This window comes from Bubalus kerabau, chromosome 4, assembly GCF_029407905.1.
Source record: "Bubalus kerabau isolate K-KA32 ecotype Philippines breed swamp buffalo chromosome 4, PCC_UOA_SB_1v2, whole genome shotgun sequence".
Taxonomy (NCBI): domain Eukaryota; kingdom Metazoa; phylum Chordata; class Mammalia; order Artiodactyla; family Bovidae; genus Bubalus; species Bubalus kerabau.
This window is the reverse complement of record NC_073627.1, coordinates 39,042,293-39,060,286: the sequence shown is the minus strand read 5'-3', so window position 1 is coordinate 39,060,286 and position 17,994 is coordinate 39,042,293. Positions and strand designations below refer to the sequence as shown.

Genomic DNA, 17,994 nt, shown 5'->3' with positions numbered 1-17,994 from the left:
TTACCTGGTCCTCAGTTTAAGTCCCAGCTCGATTGTCAGCCAAGTGTGCAGCCTTCATAAAGTCACTTACCCTTTCTGATAAGTGGGGTGGTTTTACTTTTTTTCATTTATTTTTTAATTGGAGGGTAATTGGTTTACAGTGTTGTGTTGGTTTCTGCCATACAACAACGTGAATCATAAGTATACATTTGTCCTCTCCCTCCTGAACCTCCCTCCCACCCCCACCCCACCCCGCCCCTCTCGTCATCACGGAGCACTGGGTTGAGCTCCCTGTGTTGTGTAGCAGCTTCCCACTGGCTGTCTGTTTTATACTTGGTAGTGTATATATGTTAGTACTACTTTCAAGTTGTCCCACCCTCTCCTTCCCCTGCTGTGTCCATTCCTGTCAGCACCATTTTTCTAGATTCCCTATAAATATATAAATGTGTGTTAATATATGATATTTGTTTTTCTCTTTCTGACTTACTTCACTCTGTATAACAGGCTTTAGGTTCATCCCCCTCACTAGAACTGACTTAAATTCATTCCTTTTTATGGCTGAGTGATATTCCATTGTGTGTGTGTATATGTATATATATAAACACCACAATTTCTTTATCCATTCATCTGTGGATGGACATCTGGGTTGCTTCCATGTCCTGGCTATGTGCTGCAATGAACACTGGAGTACATGTGTCTTTTTTAAGTGAGGGTGTTTTTAAGGACAAAATGAGGTATGAAGTGTCTGTATACTACCTGACACATAACTCATCATTGATGTGTGATACCAAAAACGCTGGGCCAGAGCCCAGTCCTACAAATGGGACCAACAACGTCTTTGTCCCTCAGCTTATAAATGCTGCCCAGTTGCCTCTTCTGCTCTCCTCCCCTTGGATCCTGGCAAACCACAGATAGCTTTACCTTTCTTAATTCCTGTGACACTGCTTTAGAATGCTCGTAGAGAATTCTAGACCTCAGACATTATGCAGACCAAGCCCTGGATGGTTCTGAGGAGGAAATTTAGACACAGTAAGGGAGTGAGTGACGTGGCCAAGGCTACCCAAAAATTCCCACCAGAGCGGGGCTGAGAATCCAGGTCCCTGACTCCTAGCTCAGAATTTTCATTTTAACTCCACCTGGATGAAATCTCATTTTGGCTTTGCTGCTAAACCAAAAACATAGGCAAGACAACATTTAGTTGGTTTTCGACAATTTAAAAATGTGTAGTTTATCCTAGTCTCGTAACTGATTTCCCCTTCTTGGGGGTAACTGTCTAGACCTGAAGTATCCCAAATGGTAGTCTGTAGCCACACACATGGCTGTTTACATACACGGCTATTTACACACATGGCCATTTAATGTAAACCAGTTAAAATTAAATACATCACTACATTACCAGTGGTCAATAGTTAGTGGCTAGTACATTGGACAGGGCAAAAATAGAACATTTCCATCATCAATTCAGATTCTAATGGGCAGTGCTGGTCCAGATTAGATTAATTAGTATAGATTAATTGCCTCATTTTATTTTACACTTCCCCTCATGAGCTAACCACTTCCTGGCCTGGGAGGTGCCTTTTTTCTGGCTAAGTGTCTGTATCAAATGTCTGCTGGACTGTTATAACCTTCCTGGTCTCTGGTTTGTAATGAAACTAATTTTTTTCTGCATAAATTAATCTTTTTTTTTTTTTTTTTAAAGAAATACCAGGAGACAGTTCGCCAAAGATATAATAAAATTGTATATACCGATCCTCATTTTTGGATGCAGGAAGAAAAAAATGGTGAGTGTTCCCCCACTTTTCCCTCTACATTGTACTGTGAAAAATTTCACACATACAGAAAAGTTGAAAAAAATTGTACAGTGGATACTCATATGTACATCTTCTAGATTCTACAATTAAAATCTTGCTATATTTGCTTTATCATATATCTCCTTAGCCTCTCAGGCTTCCCAGGTAGCTCAGTGGTAAAGAATCCACGTGCCAATGCAGGAGATACAAGAGACGCAGGTTTGAACCCTGGGTTGGGAACATCCCCTGGAGGAGGGCATGGAACCCATTCAGTATTCTTCCCTGGGAAATCCCATGGACAGAGGAGCCAGGTGGACTACAGTCCATGGGGTCGCAAAGAGTCAGAGATGGCTGAGCACACATGAGCACCCATCAATTCATGTTATTTCTGGATGCATTTTAGAGTAAGTTGCAGACATCAGTATACCCGAAACATTTCAACCTGTGTATCAGCAACTGGAGCTTCATATTTACTTAGGGTTCTTTTTCCTTTTGAGATAAAATTTATATCTAATGAAATATGCAGATCTTAACTGTATTATTTGATAAGCTTTGACAAATGGGTGCATCTTTGTTACCCATACTCCTTCCATCACCCTGTGCTCCTTCCCAGTCAGTGTCCCCCTACCCAGCCAACCACTGTGCTTTTTAACTTTAGATTAATTTTGCCTATTCTGGAATTTCATATAAGTAGAATCATACACGTATTTAAACTTTTGTCTTTCATTTAGCATGATGTCTTATAATTTATCTATTGCTCATTTCCTGTTGCTAGGGTAACAAGCTTAAGTTAGTAACAAGTTATAGCACAACTGTAGTGGTTTAAAATAAATTTATTCTCAAATGAATTCCTGGAGGTCCGAAGTCTGAATGTCTCAAAGGGCTAAAAGCAAGGGATTGGCAGGGCTGGTGCCTTCTTCCAGCCTCTGAGGCTGCCTGCGTTCCTTGGCTTGTGGCTGTACTACTCCAGACTGCTTCTGCCTTCACATTGCCTTCTCCTCCCGAGTAACATCTTCCTCTGCGTGCCTCTTACAGTGACTTGTTGGTTACCTTTAGGGCCCATCCCAGTGATCCAGGTTACTTTCCCCATCTCAGGATCCTTAAAGTCCCTCCTGCTATATTAGAGACATTCCCGGGTTTCAGGCGTCAGAATCTGGACATCCTGGGGAGCCACTGTTCAGCCTGCCGCACTTTGTATCAGCGTCCATTCCTTTTTATTGCTGAGCAGTATTCCTTTGTGCACAGGGACCACATCTAGTTTAGCCATTTACCTGGAGATCTGCATTTGCTTGTTTCTAATTTGGGTCTATTAGAAATCTGCTGAGTGTATTCATGTGTAATCTTTTTATGGACATAGGTTTTCATTTCTCTTGGATAAAAACCTGAGTAGATTTGCCAGATTTATGGGCTAGGCACATGTCTAACTTTATAAAAAACAGTCAAACATTTCCCCAAAGTGACTGTACCATTTTACACTCCCTGCATTGAGTTCCTATTGCTAGAGATCCTTGCCAACATTTGAATTGTCAAAGTCTTTTTCATTATAACCATTCTGGTGGGCCTGTAGTAATATGTCTTTGTGGCTTTAATTTCATTTCTTTGGTAAATAATGATGTTTAGAACATTTTCAGGTAATTATTAGTCATTTGTATATCTTTCTTTATGGAGTGTCCAAGTCTTTTTTTTACATTAAAAAAAATTGGATTGTCTTTTTATGTTTGAGTTATAGGAATTCTTCATGCATTTGGGTGTGAATTCTTTGCCATATATATACTATTTTCAAAACAGCTCTATTGAGATATAATTCACATACCATAAAATTCATCCTTTTAAAGTCGAGTCGTTTTTAGTATATTTACAGAATGTTGCAAATGTCATTGCTGTCTAATTCCAGAACATTTTCATCACCCTGACAAGAATCCCAGCTTCCATTAGCAATCACTTCTCATTCTCCCCCATCTTTTCCCAGCAGCCACTAATCTACTCGGGTGAATGTTTGCAAATGTTTTCCCCAATCTGTAGCTCACGTATGTATTTTCTAAAATGTGTTTTGTTATGAGGAAACATTTTAAATTTTGATAAAGTCTAAGCTATCCAATGTTTCTTGTATAGATTTTGCTTTCTTTGATCTCATAAACCTTTGCCTGTTCCCAAGTTGAGAAGAGAAGCTCTTGTTTTCGTCTAGAAGCTTTATGGTTTCAGCTTGAATGTGTAGGCCTGTGATCCATCTTGAATAAAACTTGCCTCTGGTTTGAGGCAGAGGTTGAGGTTCATTTTTCCTTCTGCTAATGGATATTCATTTGTTCTTACACCATTTGTTGAAAAGACTTTCAGTTTTCTCTCCCACTTTTAAAAATTCATACATATACCTTTTGGCTGCAGTTGCTAGGCCAGTGTCGCAATTTGGGCTGGGGTGTGTTGCTCAAGTTCTCTTTGACTCCTGCTTATCAGTTACTACTTTACTCAACGAAAGAAGGAAAATAAAATGTGGTTAAACATTACCTCTCAAGGATTTTTGGTACTGTGAGTATTAAGAGAAGGAAAGGAAGTTGTGGGTATAGAAGATTTATAATGGCAGCATGTGTACATACACTTCTTTAAAAGAGTATGAGTTTTGGGTATTGTCGTAGGTAAAGCGTTCTCTGTGTCACATTTTGACTGAAAAATGAGCCATCTAAACACAATAGAGATTCATTCCTTTCAGTTTGGGTAATTGTTTTTAAGGTGTACCATTTTATAGTTTGTTTATTTATCTGTGGCTGTGCTGGCTGTTCGGTGCTGCGTGGGTGGCAAGCAGGGGCCACTCTCTGGTTGTGGGCAAACTTCTCTTACGTGGTGACTTCTCTAGATGCGAAGCACGGGGCTCTCGGGCATGCAGGCTTTGGTAGTTGCAGCGTGTGGACTCAGTGGTTGAGGTTCTCAGACTCTAGAGCGCAGGCTCAGTAGTTGTGGCGTACCGGCTTAGTTGCTTCACGGTATGTGGAATCTTCCCGGATCAGGGTTCGAACCTGTGTCTCCTACACTGGCAGGTGTATTCTTTACCACTGAGCCACCAGGGAAGCCCCAGTGCTGGTAATTTTTCAAGCTTCATTCTTTGTTCGTCTCATTCTCTCTCTCTCTCCCCTAGCCCTACTCTAGCTTCTGTGTTTGTCCTCACATGACAGGTGAACCATTCTTCCAGGCCCGCCTTATGTTCGCTTCTTCCTGTGAACTCCCATAGACTTCTGCCGTGTCCTACCCTGTTAGAGATGTTTGTGGAGGGTCTTTGCTGCTGCTGCTGCTAAGTCGCGTCAGTCGTGTCCGACTCTGTGCGACCCCATAGATGGCAGCCCACCAGGCTCCCCCGTCCCTGGGACTCTCCAGGCGAGAACACTGGAGTGGGTTGCCATTTCCTTCTCCAGTGCACAAAAGTGAAAAGTGAAAGTGAAGTCGCTCAGTCGTGTCCAACTCTTCGCGACCCATGGACTGCAGCCCACCAGGCTCCTCCCTCCATGAGATTTCCCAAGCAAGAGTACTGGAGTGGGTTGCTATTGCCTTCTCCGGGAGGGTCTTTATATCTCCCAAATAAGCCAGAGAGGTTTATCATATTAAGTAGTATCCCAGCTGCACCTAGCAGGAGCATGACCCAGGGAGGAGCCTTCTCATCACTGCCTAGTGAATTAGTGGGCATCTTTCGGTTTGGAAGCAGAGGAAAGGGGAGTGCTGAAGGGCAACTGTTTTACTGTTGGTTTAGCCATTGGCCACAGTCAGGTTGCATCGTGCAGAAGATAGCCTTACCAAGGACTCAGTGTTCTCTTTTTCAAGGACAATTTAAATTATTAGTCACTATCTCGGACTCTGCTGGAGTCTAGGTATGCATTTCAAAGGAGCTTTGTAGAACACCAACAACTGAAACAAATTTGTGGATACTTTAAATCCAGAATCATGAAATCCTCATAAGAACCCTCTGTCTCTAATTATTCTGATTGTATGTTTAATTGCATCACAAAAACCAAATTTAAAGTGATTTGTGAATTGTGCAGTGTCAAATCTGTATCTCTTATTCTGTCTTTTCTAAAGTCAATTGAAAATCGATTGTATTTTCAGTAATAGTTTTATAAAAACTGACTTATGCAGTATTTCTTTTTATTAATATTTAAAAAAATTTTTTGAAAATTAAAAAATTTGGCCACTATTGCATGGCATGTGAGATCTTGGTTTCCCAACCAGGGATCGAACCCACACCCCCTGCATTGGAAGTGTGGAGTCTTAACCTCTGGATTCTTAACCTCTAGATTACCAGGGAAAGACCTATACAGTATTCCTGTGTGTTAAAAATCATAAACAAAGAAATACATGAGTCAGAGAAAGGTGTTTGACTTATACATGCTCTTTACCTAAGAGAAGGGCAATTTTCTTTTTACATCTGAAATGTGTTTAAAATTATAAATAATCCAAAACTCCAAAGAGCTGTCAAGCCTGCCCCAATGTATAGTTAATAAGTTAATGTTTTGACTGTCATCATGCAGATTTTCCCAGCGAAGCGCAGAGACAAATTGTCAGCTAATCAAGTGTTCAGGTGTGAGTTTTTTTTTCCCTTCTCCAGTAATCAGATAATTTAAAGGTTAAAAACAAACCCAACTGCTCAAGACTCCTTGAATGGGGGGTGGATCCTAATGGAACCTGGCTTTGCACAGGCCTCTTTAAGGAGTCTACCTCAGAGCTGACAGAAGCTTTGAAACAAGTTCCTTATTTCTTAAAACTAACTCCTCATTGGTTTGTCTCTTGCTGACTTTTGAATTCACCTTTTCAGGTAGAACAAAGGCATTGTCTGCCTTTTGCACTGCCAGCTCAGCTCTTACGCTTGAGACATGCCTGTGAATTTCCTCCCAGGTTACTGGCCACTAGGACAGCTCTGATGTCTACTCCAGCATTTCTTTACATATAGTCATTTTATACCTCTCCTTTTCTAGACCAAAAATTTCCAGCGGTGAGTGAAAGGCCTCTTTCTCCTCATCCAATCAGGATCACAAAGACAGCAGCTCGAAAAGACCCAGATGTGAACATTGTGTTAGAAGGGCCCTGCAATGGCGCGTAAGTGGTAACGAGCCTGTCTGATTTCATTTGTAGTTGGTTACCTTTGACCTTGTTAGATTTTGCATTCCTTCGATAACCACAAGACAGAGAGAGATTCGTCTCTTGACCAAGATCTTGCCAAACTCCAAGATGGCCCAGCAAAGCAGTGTGTTTATAAGATGGGCATTGAGTGTGTTGCATCTTAAGGAGCCTTTAGTAACAGCTGATTTTTATGATTGAAAGCATCACAGTGGCGCAGGTGACTTTTGCAGGTCATTACGGCAAGATTTGCTTTAAGAATTCTTTTGTCCAGATGTTGCTCCCATGAGGATGGTTGGTTCATGTAAAGGAGAAACAGTGAGTGGTGATGTTGGGTTTGGTCCAGCGTGAGGAAGGGAAATGAAGGTCAGCCTTTGGTTGTCCAACCATCAGGATGCATTAACGGTTTACTCTCACCTGCAGATGATTTTGAATGCTCTCATCATTTTTATTTGCTCTCAGTTCCCTGGATGAAAGTGTGGTTACAGAGGAGAGATCGGAGAAAAGAGAAGCTCCCCTTCCCTTCCTTTCAGAAGATGCTCAACAGACCGAAGGCCGAGCTGCCCTCTTCGTCCCGCCAGCCATGCGTCGTAGCATCGGTGACTACTGCCGCCGTTTCGAGCACTACTTGCGGGTGATCGCGCACGAGGCCGTGGGCTCCTTCAACCCATGGCTCATAGCTGAAAGGTCAGTAGGAGGGCTTGCGCTCTGTTGGGGAACAGGCTGCCATGTGTTAACTTGACTGCAGAAAGGCCTGGCCAAGGTCTCAGGCCGAGCTTTTGGGCCCTGGAGTTCCAGTGGCTGCTCCGTGGCTGAGGAACAGACTTTCTCTGCCAAGTGTCTTTCTTCAAGGAGAGGAGATGGGAAAACAGCATGGCTGATGCCATCCCGAGGAGCATGCCGCAGCCTTCCGCCAGAAGTAGAAACTTCATTTCAGGGCAGGCTTCCTGTTGGTGTTAGTGAGGTCAGCGTCATCAGAGAACATGAATTATGACTGGGCAGGAAGCAGTTAACGATCTTGAAATCTTCATGGTCAGGTCAGACTTGCACCAGGACAGCAGGTCTATAGACTCCACTACACTTGACCTTCTCCTTTTGGCTGTCGCCTCCCCTGAGAAAGGGGGGTTCTGTGGAACTCAACCAGAAACCAGTCCTACTGCTGCTAGATATTTGAAGAATGGGCAGCCTTCTTTCATGTAAATATTCAATTGAGAGATGTGTGCAGATTCATTCTTTAGAAATAGTGCTCAAATTTAAATTCCTTACGAGTATTATTTTATTATATACGAGCAGATAATTTTCATCAGTGAACCTAGAGTATACTGTTATGACATCTTTCTTGAACAGGTTTCAAACATGTTCCAGGAGTTAATAATTGCCTCTTTTTAAGTTGCTTATTTTTTTAATATATTATTCAAGTTTTTCACATTCTAGCCAACACCTCTCAACATAATTTTCCTCATGATTCGATGTGTTGGTTAATCTCACCTCCACCCCCACTCTTTCTCCTGAGACTCTTTTTCCTTCTGCCCCAGCCTGGCCCAAGCACCCTCTAGATCTGCGGTGTGGCTCTTGTCCTGGCACGTGTCTTCATCACCACCCTGGCATGAGGTTCTCTCTCCCGTGTCAGGGTCCTTGTGTTCTCTTCCCACGTGTCTTCCTCCTTCCTGGTTTACTCCCTTACTTTGATGGAGCCTATCCTGCTTTGTGTATCACAGGACAGTTCCTGAGACTTATATGTTTGAAAGTGTCTTATCTTCATACTTGACTGATGATTTGGTTGAGTTTTAAATTCCTGGTTTATTTTTCCCAAAGAATATGCCTCCCTTCCTTTGTGGGGGTGAAGGAGGAATTGTCACATAGCTGCCACGAGCAGGGGTGGAGACCCATCAATCTACCAGCTCATCCTGCAGTCTCAATCTGCGTTCTCATCCCCTACCCAATATTTCTTTCCACTTTCATGGTTCCTGGTTCTCTTACTTCCAGAGACTTTGTAATGTTCAGTGAGACAGATCAGTTTGCTTTTTCTTGTTGTCTTTCTCTATGCACCCTAAGGTTTCTGCTTCCTCTGCATTTCCTCTGAACTGCTGAGTCATTTTGATTACCTGTCTCATCCAGTTTTGTCTTTTTCTTCATGTAGTTTCATGTGTTCATTTATCTCCTGGGATTTGGGTGGGATCAGAGATAATCACATGTCCACTCCCTTAAGTCAAACCTGAAGTCCTAAGACTTCTCATAATGTACGTACCCTTTGAAGCATATGAAGACCTTTTGTTCTGGTTGAGATGCCACGTATATTTCCTGGGGAGGAGAGTACAGTAAACTTGACTTGCTTCCATGCATTAACCTGCAGCCCTGTAGCATGCCCACTGGTTTGTACAGAGCCTGTCTGGATTGATTAGGCTAACTGGCATCTTGGGAAATTTAAAATAAGCTAAAGAAGATAGACTGTTCCCTGTATTACTTTCTTATCACTTGATTAGTGATACATTTTGTTACAGTTGTTTTGTAGATGTAGGGGAAGCTCTCTCCCCCTGTGAGGACAAATACCGTAAGACATAGAAGTTAGAGTTGTTAAAAATACGCCTGAATTTCACAGATGTTCTCCGCTTTTGTCCTTGACCCTCAAGTGACGGCACATCTAAATATTCTAGCCCTGCTTTTGATCTCTCTTGTTTCTTACTTGGATGTTCCCAAGATGAGAAGTGTATTGATCTAATCTTGAAGAAATATCCAAGGACAGTTGGCTTCATCTGATACCCTCTTGGGTGAGGGAGAAATCAGCTGAGTTTTTCCTCTTTATTTTATTGTCTCCATTCCTCCCTTCACCTGGAGAAAAGGACTATTCCAGTGATCAGAAGGGGCAGATAATATAAACTGGATGTAAATAAAAGCATGATTCTGAAAGGAAAGGTTTAAGGTGATGATGCTTTTAATGAAAGCAAACTCTTAAGGATTCCTGGTTGGAAAAACAAATCAGGAGACTTGTTGAAAACAACAGACTGAACATATGATTTGTCTCTACTCCCTGTAGCCCTATCCCACTGTATGTCACTGAAAAACTGAATAAAAGGCATGAAACCAGAAATGACAGCAAATAAGAACTAGCAGGAAAATTTTGGAAGCCATGAAGCAGTTAGACAAATGGGCAATGACTTACCAGACCAGAGAGAGCCAAGAACCTGATGAGGGTGGAGCCAAGAATCAAGCTATTTTGTGCAGAAGAATCTTGGTAAAACTCAGGAAGGAGAAGCACTGGGGATGCATGCGTGCAAGGGAGTCAGAGCATAGGAGGCTTAATTGATTCTCATTCTTGAATAGAGCAGATCACTAAGAGATCCCAACATTTGCTGGAAACCATGAAAGCTACAGAGGCTAGTATAACAGAAAACATTGGAATAACAGGATTTACAGAATGTGAGAAGAGGGGAAAAGGAGGAATGGAAAACAAATGAGGAAATACTATAAGAATCTCCAGAAGGTCATTAGTCTCTAGATTGAAAGGATTCACTAGTTGTTCACTGCGAGTGTGTGGGTGAATAAATGCATGAATAAATGAAACTGAACACATCATGACATGTTGTTGTGCACAGGAAATGCGAGCATCCTCGTGTAAGGAGAAGATGACGCAAGTCTCCAGAGTTAGAACCGGGCTCGTTCAAATAATCAGAAATGAGAAGGGTGTGTTGTCAGTAGCAGCCCTGCTACAGGATATAAGAGCATGCTTCCAAAGTTTACCCTGGAATTCTGTGCCCAGCTAAATTATCAAATAAAAGGATAGAATAAAGACAGTTTAAGGTATGCAAAGTGTCGAAAAATGCAGTTTCTCAGTAAGCTTCTAGAGGGTGTTTACCATCAGCATGAGAAGGAGGAAGACAGGATTTGGGAAATTTGGGAACTCTAACATGGAACGTCTAGGAAAATGGCAAAAGCTATTTTCAAGAGAATTTTTTTTTTTTTTAATTTAAATTTTGGCTGCACCATGCAGCATGTGGGATCTTTAGTTCCCCACCCAAGGATCAAACCTGAGCCCCCTACAGAGGAGGTGCAGAGTCTTAACCAAGACCATCAAGGAAGTCCCTCCAAGAGAATTTTTCCATGAGCATAGAAAACAACTAGTCTAGAATAGGAGGACAGAGGGCTCTAGGAGGAATAGTTTCCATACAGGGAAGGCAGGGTAAGAAAGGTTAAAAAAGAAGAAAACAGATACATTACCTAATGTGCTTTGGAGCTTGTATTGAGAGCATACATGGAATGTATTTGTGTTTCTCTCATAGTTTGGGGATGAATTACTGATAGGAATATAGAAAGCAAAGCAAGGCAAGCATAAAAACAAAACAAAAAAAAGCACAAGTAATCACTTCTGCTTCTAGTAAAGGATGTACTTGGTAATTTGGACCGCCTCTCCCATTGAGGATCACTGTTAATAGAAAAGCTAGATCCAAAATAAAACATACATGCTTGAAGGCACCAGGAAGTTAACTAGGTAATAAGAAATAACTGGGCCAGGATCCTGGAGAAGACAGAGACCCAAGGAAGTTAGCCCTTGTCTGACCCTGGATTGTCGGTCTGGGGGAAGGTGAATGGCACTTCCAGTGGTCTTTTTAGATCAGAGGATAGCGGTGGGAATTAAGGGCTTGCCGAGGGCTGGCCTGACGCACTTTGCTCGCTTCTGATGGGGACCCTGCACGGTGGCACTCTGGAATAAGGGTGACCTGGCTGCCGGCAGGCGCTCCCAGGACCCCACTCAGCTCCAATCGTCTCACTTCTGAGACTGAGCTGAAGTCATTCTAGATTGTTGCCTCACAGCCACTGAGCAGAAGCAAACGTAACTTTTCTCTGAAGATTTATAATACCATCTTAGGATTTAAATTATTCCTGCATTTTATTCAAACTTAGTGTCTGAAAAATGGTAAAAAAGCCTGGCAGCAGAGAGACATGACAATAACAAGAACAGACCCATGGCAGCTCCACATATTAGAGCCATCAGACACAGATATTAAAATACCTGTGCATACTGTGTACATAGAGGTAGAATTTTGGCAGAGAACTGGGAGTAAAACTAAATCCATGTGGACATTCAAGAACTGCAAAGTACAGTTTCTGAAATGAAAGTGAAAAGTGAAAGTGAAGTCGCTCAGTGTGTCTGACCGACCCCATGGACTGTAGCCTACCATGCTGCTCCGTCCATGGGATAAGCAACTCATCAAATGGGCTTAATAACAAATTAGACACATCAAAAGAAAAAATTAGAGCCTTTTGGCTCTCTAAGTAGCACCATGGTGGTTAGCATGAGTAAGCATCTTATGAAAAGAGGTGAAAAGGGAGCCAAGAAGAACATGGTTGACCTGTTTTCTAAGAAACATTGGTATGATGTGAAAGGACCAACTATGTTCAATGGAAGAAATATTGGGGAAAACACGAGTCACAGGAACTCAACCCAAATCACATATGGTGGCCTCAAGGGTCGTGTTTTTGAAGTGAGCCTTGCTGATCTGTGACTGGTGCAATTGCATTTAGAAAATTCAAGCTAATTACTGTGGATGCTCAGGGCAAAAGCTGCCTGATTAATTTCCATGATATGATCTGACAAAATGTGCTCCGTGGTCAAAAAATGGCAGACCGTGATTGAAGCTTGCATTGATGTCAAGACTACCAACAGTTACTTGCTTCATCTGTTCTGTGTGGGTTTTACTGAAAAAAGGCAACAAAAAGATTTGGAAGACCTCTTACGCCCAGCACCATCAGGTTCACCAAATCCACAAGATAGTAGAAATCATGACCCGAGAGCTGCAGACAGGCGACATGAAAGAGGCAGTCAATAAGTTGATTCCAGACAGCATGGGAAAAGGCAGAAAAGCTTGCCAATCTATTTATCTGCTCCATGACATTATTGTTAGAAAAGTAAAAATGCTGAAGAAGCCTAAGTTTGAATGGGGAAAACTCATGGAGCTGCATGTGAAGGCAGTCATTCTGCAAAAGCTACTGGGGAAGAGACAGGTGCTAAAGTTGGACGAACTGATGGATACGAGCCACCAGTCCATGAATCTGCTTAAAATTCAGACTTTAATGGTGACAAATAAAGTATCTTGTTTGGGGGTGGGGGGAGAAAAAAGTTAGAGACTTGGACATAGAATAGAAAAAAATATCTGGAGTGAAGCATGTGCTGTACTAAGTCGCCTCAGTCGTGTCCGACTCTTTGCAACCCTACGGACTGTAGCCCGCCAGGATCCTCTGTCCATGGGATTCTCCAGGCAGGAAAACTGGAGTGGGTGCCATTTCCTTCTCCAGGGCATCTTCCCTACTGAGGGATCAAACCTGGGTCTCTTATGCCTCCTGCATTTGCAGGTGGGTTCTTTACCACTAGTGCCACCTGGGAAGCCACGAGTGATACATGGAGACACACAAAAAGATGAAAGTGAAGAGAGAGGATGAGGGGCATGGAGGATAAAGGTCAAGGTCTAATACACATGTGGCTGGGGTCACAGGAGAGGAAGGAGAGGGAATGGGTCAGAATGACATCCAAAGAGATCATGGCCAATAACTTCCCCAAAGTAACACTAGACATCAAGCCACAGATTCAAGAAGCTCTAAAGTCCCAAGCAAGAAAAACAAAAGAAATCCGTATGTAGCATATATCACAGTATTGTTGGAAAATGAAAGACCAAGAGAAAAAAAAATCTTAAAAATCAGCCAGAAGAAGGAGAAACAGTGGAGGCTGGATGCCCCGGTGTAAAGTTCCAAAAGAGAAAGCTGCCAGTCTGGATGTAAGCCCAGTGAAATGTACCTCAAGAAGGAAGGCAGGAAAGGTTCTAAACAAAGCCGCAAAAATTTATTACCAGTAGACCGTCACTATAGGAAATAGAGAAAGGGTATTTTTCAGGCAGAGCAAAAACAGTCACAGGTGAAAAGTCAGAAATACAAGAAGCATGAATTAAGAAAAAGTCAATATGTAGGCAAGTGAATATTGACTGTATAAAACAATAAACTGATGGCTTATGGGGGTGTATGAATATACACTGAAGTACATGATAACAGTAGCATAGAAATTGGGAAGAGGATAAATACACTTAGTGTCCTAAGGTTCTTGCATTATCTGGGAAACTGGAAGAATATCAATTAATGTTGGACTTTAAGTCAAGGATGCTTATTGTAATCTAGAGTGGCCACTAAAAGAACAGTAAAATAGTGTATAATACCCAAATTAAAAGTGAAAAAGTAATTTAAACAATCACAGAATCCTAAAAAAGTTAAGAAGAGAGAACAAATAGACATAAAGAAAATACTTAGTATTTTGGTAGTAGAAGTTCGGCTGTATCAGAATTAGGTTAATCAAAGAGCACTTTACACACCCATTAAAAGACTAAAGATGCTCAGATTAGCTGCCCCCCCTCAAAAAAAAAACAAAACCAGAAAACAGCTGGGACAGGAATGGGGTAGAAGGGAGAGGAAAAGGGGAGGGACACTTAGCTTCATTTCCTCTTTTGTATACTTCGGAACTGTTAATGTTTCCTATACAACCCTCCAAATTCAACAAGGTTTGGAGGATGTTGAGCGACCCTAAATTGGAATACAGGAAGAAACTGACTGTATATCCAAGAAGTAGCCACACTAAAGGGATACATACAGATAAGAACTTGTCTAAGTCACTTTTGAATGTAGTATTTTGACTCTGTACCCTCTGGCTAAAGACAAAGACTGTAAACACATGTTAGATTCTAATAAGTAAGTTTCTTTTACCCAGCAGCATGGGTTAACAATTCTAAAATTACTTTCTCTGTATTTTAGTACTGATTGAATAAGTATATTGTGAATAATGAGAGTCAGGTTTCAGGGGAAAGGCTAGAATGAATCCTCTGTTTTGAAGTGAGATTGGAGGTATTATGACTTAAGGTTTTTGATAGATACAGAGATAGACACGGGTGGTGCGTCTGTGCACCTGTCTGTGCGTCTGTCTGAGCCTGTCTGCTGAGAGGACCTGGAAGCCGTGACACACTTAGCAACGAGCACACTTGGTACCCAGATTGTGGTTTCTAAAATACGCTTCTCCATGACAAGGCACCAGGGCTCCTTGGAGAATTGGCCAGTTCCAAGAACGGGGCTGGGAAAATGTAAGAACCTGAAACTTCATTTTGTGCCGGAATGGAAGTGTTCACAGAATGATGGGGGCATCTCAAGAGGACGTGGGAGCTGACTTGAAGGGGCTCCTGCCGGCCATTCGGGGGGACACTGAATATCATAATAAGTAATAATAGAAACAGATTACAAACTGTTGAATAAAATAATCCATAAGACCAAGCTGATATGAATGAATGAATGGATACATAAATTCATAAATAAGTAATAGAGAAGGGAAAGCTCTTCCATATAGTAGCATGCCAACTATTGAACAGAGAAGGAATGATGAAATTAGAAAATCAGTGTTGGCAACCTTGTAATAGTTGATTCAGCAAGTTTGATGAGAAGCAGAATATTTACATAGTCTCAAAGTATCTCCCTGCAACGTACGTATTAATTACAAAGGGGAGGTAGTAACTGCAGGGTAGAAACTTGGCAGACATCAGCATGACCAAGTGACAAAAATTAACGTCATCGTAACAAGACAGATGATGCACTGAAGGGGCACAACATCCCTTCTGGGCATTTGTTCCAGAAACATAGAACCTGGACCTGACCATGAGGACGTGTCAGACAAATCCACACGGAGACGTTCTAAAAACAAAGCTTCTACTCTTCAAAAAATACTAAGATCATAAAAGACAAAGACTGAAGAACAATTCTAGATGAAACTAAAGACATGTGACTGACCATTGACTACAGCTCGCGATCCTCCATTGAATCCTGGACAATCTACAGAATCTTTTCTTTCAAAGGACATCTTTTGGACAGTTGGCAAAAAAATCGAAAAGGTCTGTAGGTAAGATTGGATAATAGTATTGTGCTTGTGCTTAGTCACTCAGTCAAGTCCAGCTCTTTGTGACCCCATCAACAGTAGCCCACCAGGCTCTTCTGTCTATGGGATTCTCCAGGCAAGAATACTGGAGTGGGTTGCCATTTCCTTCCCCAAGATAATAGTATTATGTGAGTGTTAATGTTAAGATTTTTATAATTGTATCAGGCTTATTTAAGAGAATATTTTTGTTTTCGGGAAATGTATCCAGAAGGACCGTGCACGTGTGTTTGTGTGTGTGTGTGTGTGTGTAGAGAAACTTGCAATTTCCTGGCCCCTGTCCCATAGAGAAGGCCCCCATCCTTTCTTCTGTCAGGCGGTTGGTAAGCTGTGGGAAGTGGGCTGGGCCAGTCAGTTAGTGTCCAGCCGTCTCTGGCTTCAGCTGTCTCGAGGGTGAGGTCCATCCAGTAGGTGTTACAGGCCCCTACCTCAAGCCTGACTTTGGAGTCTAAGCACCACCTTCTTACTGTCTAAGGAAGCAAGACCTCTCACCTTGTTATTCTTCTTCCAAAATAGTTTAGCTCTTCTTGGCCTTTTGAATTTCCATTTAAATCTTAGAAGTGGCTTGGTAAGTCCCTCGGCTGAGTAACAATGGCTCCCATACTTGGCTGTATGTACCTTTAGCTGTGTTGTTTGTCTTCCAGCTTTTCAGAAGAGCTGGTCGACGAAGCCCTGGGGGCTGTGGCCGCAGAACTGCAGGACATGTGTGAAGATTACGCAGAAGCCGTGTTCACCTCAGAATTCTTGGAACCTGCTACGTGACGGCTCTCCAAGGCGGGGCCCCTCGTGTCACACTGGCCAAGGGGCGGCACCCCCGCTTGGTTTTAGCCACAGGAAGGCTTTGTCCTCAGCTGTCCCTCCAGGCCCAGAAGAGCTGCCCACCGGGAGGAAGGACATGCCTCACTCTGATCCTCTCATTGTCAGAGCGAATGGTTCTGGTAGCTTATCACGGGATGTGTCCTGTTTATGAGTGCCCAGGAAACATGAATCAACGACAGTATAATATTTCCTGAATGTGTAGTTTTCCCATTGAAATACCATGGTCATTCTACTGGCTCGGTTTGATGATCAGAAGGTTCTGAAAGGTAATAGATTAAGTCTGCTTCCCACAGGGATCCAAGTTGCTGCTGACCTGCCCTGATGCCAGCACGAGAGCAGTTACTGGCTGGCCCCATCACCTGGCTCATGTTCCCTGCCCTGACACTTCCTACCAGGACACCTGTCCTGCTGGGTTACAGACTTCTGTCGAGCACAGGACTTGGTTATGCTGCCCAGCCCTGCTCTGTTATTAAAACAGGAACCCAGCAGTTACCGCGTGCAACAGTAAACACACGCTCCTCTCATTCTCAGTTGCTAGGTGCTTCCTCACATTTTTAGTTCCTCAAATCTTCTGTTGCTGTGAGTTGACGTATTCTGATACACAAAACTCTGAATTCAGAGGAAGTTTATGGACCTCAGGAGAGGCTGGCCTTCTCTGGGGTTTGGGCGGAGGTACGAGCCCACTCTCCTCTCTGCTGAGGTCACGAGTGTCTTGTGTCTCCGCGCTGGAAGGGAGCCTGAGTGGGAGGACAGAGTAGATCCGGATGGCGTGAAGACGACAGGGTCTCCCCCAAGACAGGAAGACACTTAGGAACCATGACAGCTTAGTCCTCGAGCATCTTATGAGTCCTGTTTTACCAGGAGGAGAGCCTCTTGTGCTTTCAGAAACTGAGTTCAGAAAAAAAAAAGGAACGTGTCTAAAATAAGGCCACTGCCTGGAAAAAGTTCCCCTCACTTTTTTTGCCTGAGGCCTTGGTGAAAGAAATGTAGAAAGCGAGTGACGTGAGACACGCCCCACGGGATAATGTGACATGAGACACGCCCCACGGGATAATGTGAATCTTTTTATAGCACACGCAGTGTTGTCATCTGGGATTTGCCTCTGAAGTGCAAGTATTTCAGGTGGTAATTTAAGCTGCTTGATCACACGTACTTGTGCAAAATTGATTTTGGTTTAATGTTAATGTTTTCCTGCTTAATTTTATATAACCTCAGAATTTAAAAGGCCTCAAGGGAAATTATAGGTCTTTAATTTGAGGAATTACATAATGTACACTTGAATTGATAGAAGTGTCTGTTACTGATAATTTGTGTGGCAGTTTTTATTGTTGATTTTTTAAATAAAGTTGATATTTTAAAGTA

The 17,994-nt window shown here is 42.5% G+C and overlaps 1 protein-coding gene and 1 pseudogene across 10 annotated transcripts in view; both read left to right on the top strand.

The window, feature by feature from the left end:
* Positions 1-17,994, top strand: part of KIAA0753 (KIAA0753 ortholog) — a 63,110-nt gene extending 45,116 nt beyond the window's left edge. For all 10 annotated transcript variants that reach the window (XM_055576837.1, XM_055576836.1, XM_055576835.1 and 7 more), the window contains 4 exons: positions 1,679-1,760; positions 6,722-6,842; positions 7,326-7,550; positions 16,458-17,994. In XM_055576837.1, the coding sequence (XP_055432812.1) occupies positions 1,679-1,760; positions 6,722-6,842; positions 7,326-7,550; positions 16,458-16,575 (546 nt within the window). In that variant the 3' untranslated portion in view covers positions 16,576-17,994. The remainder of the gene's footprint in view (positions 1-1,678; positions 1,761-6,721; positions 6,843-7,325; positions 7,551-16,457) is intronic.
* Positions 12,143-12,996, top strand: LOC129649422 (40S ribosomal protein S3a-like; annotated as a pseudogene).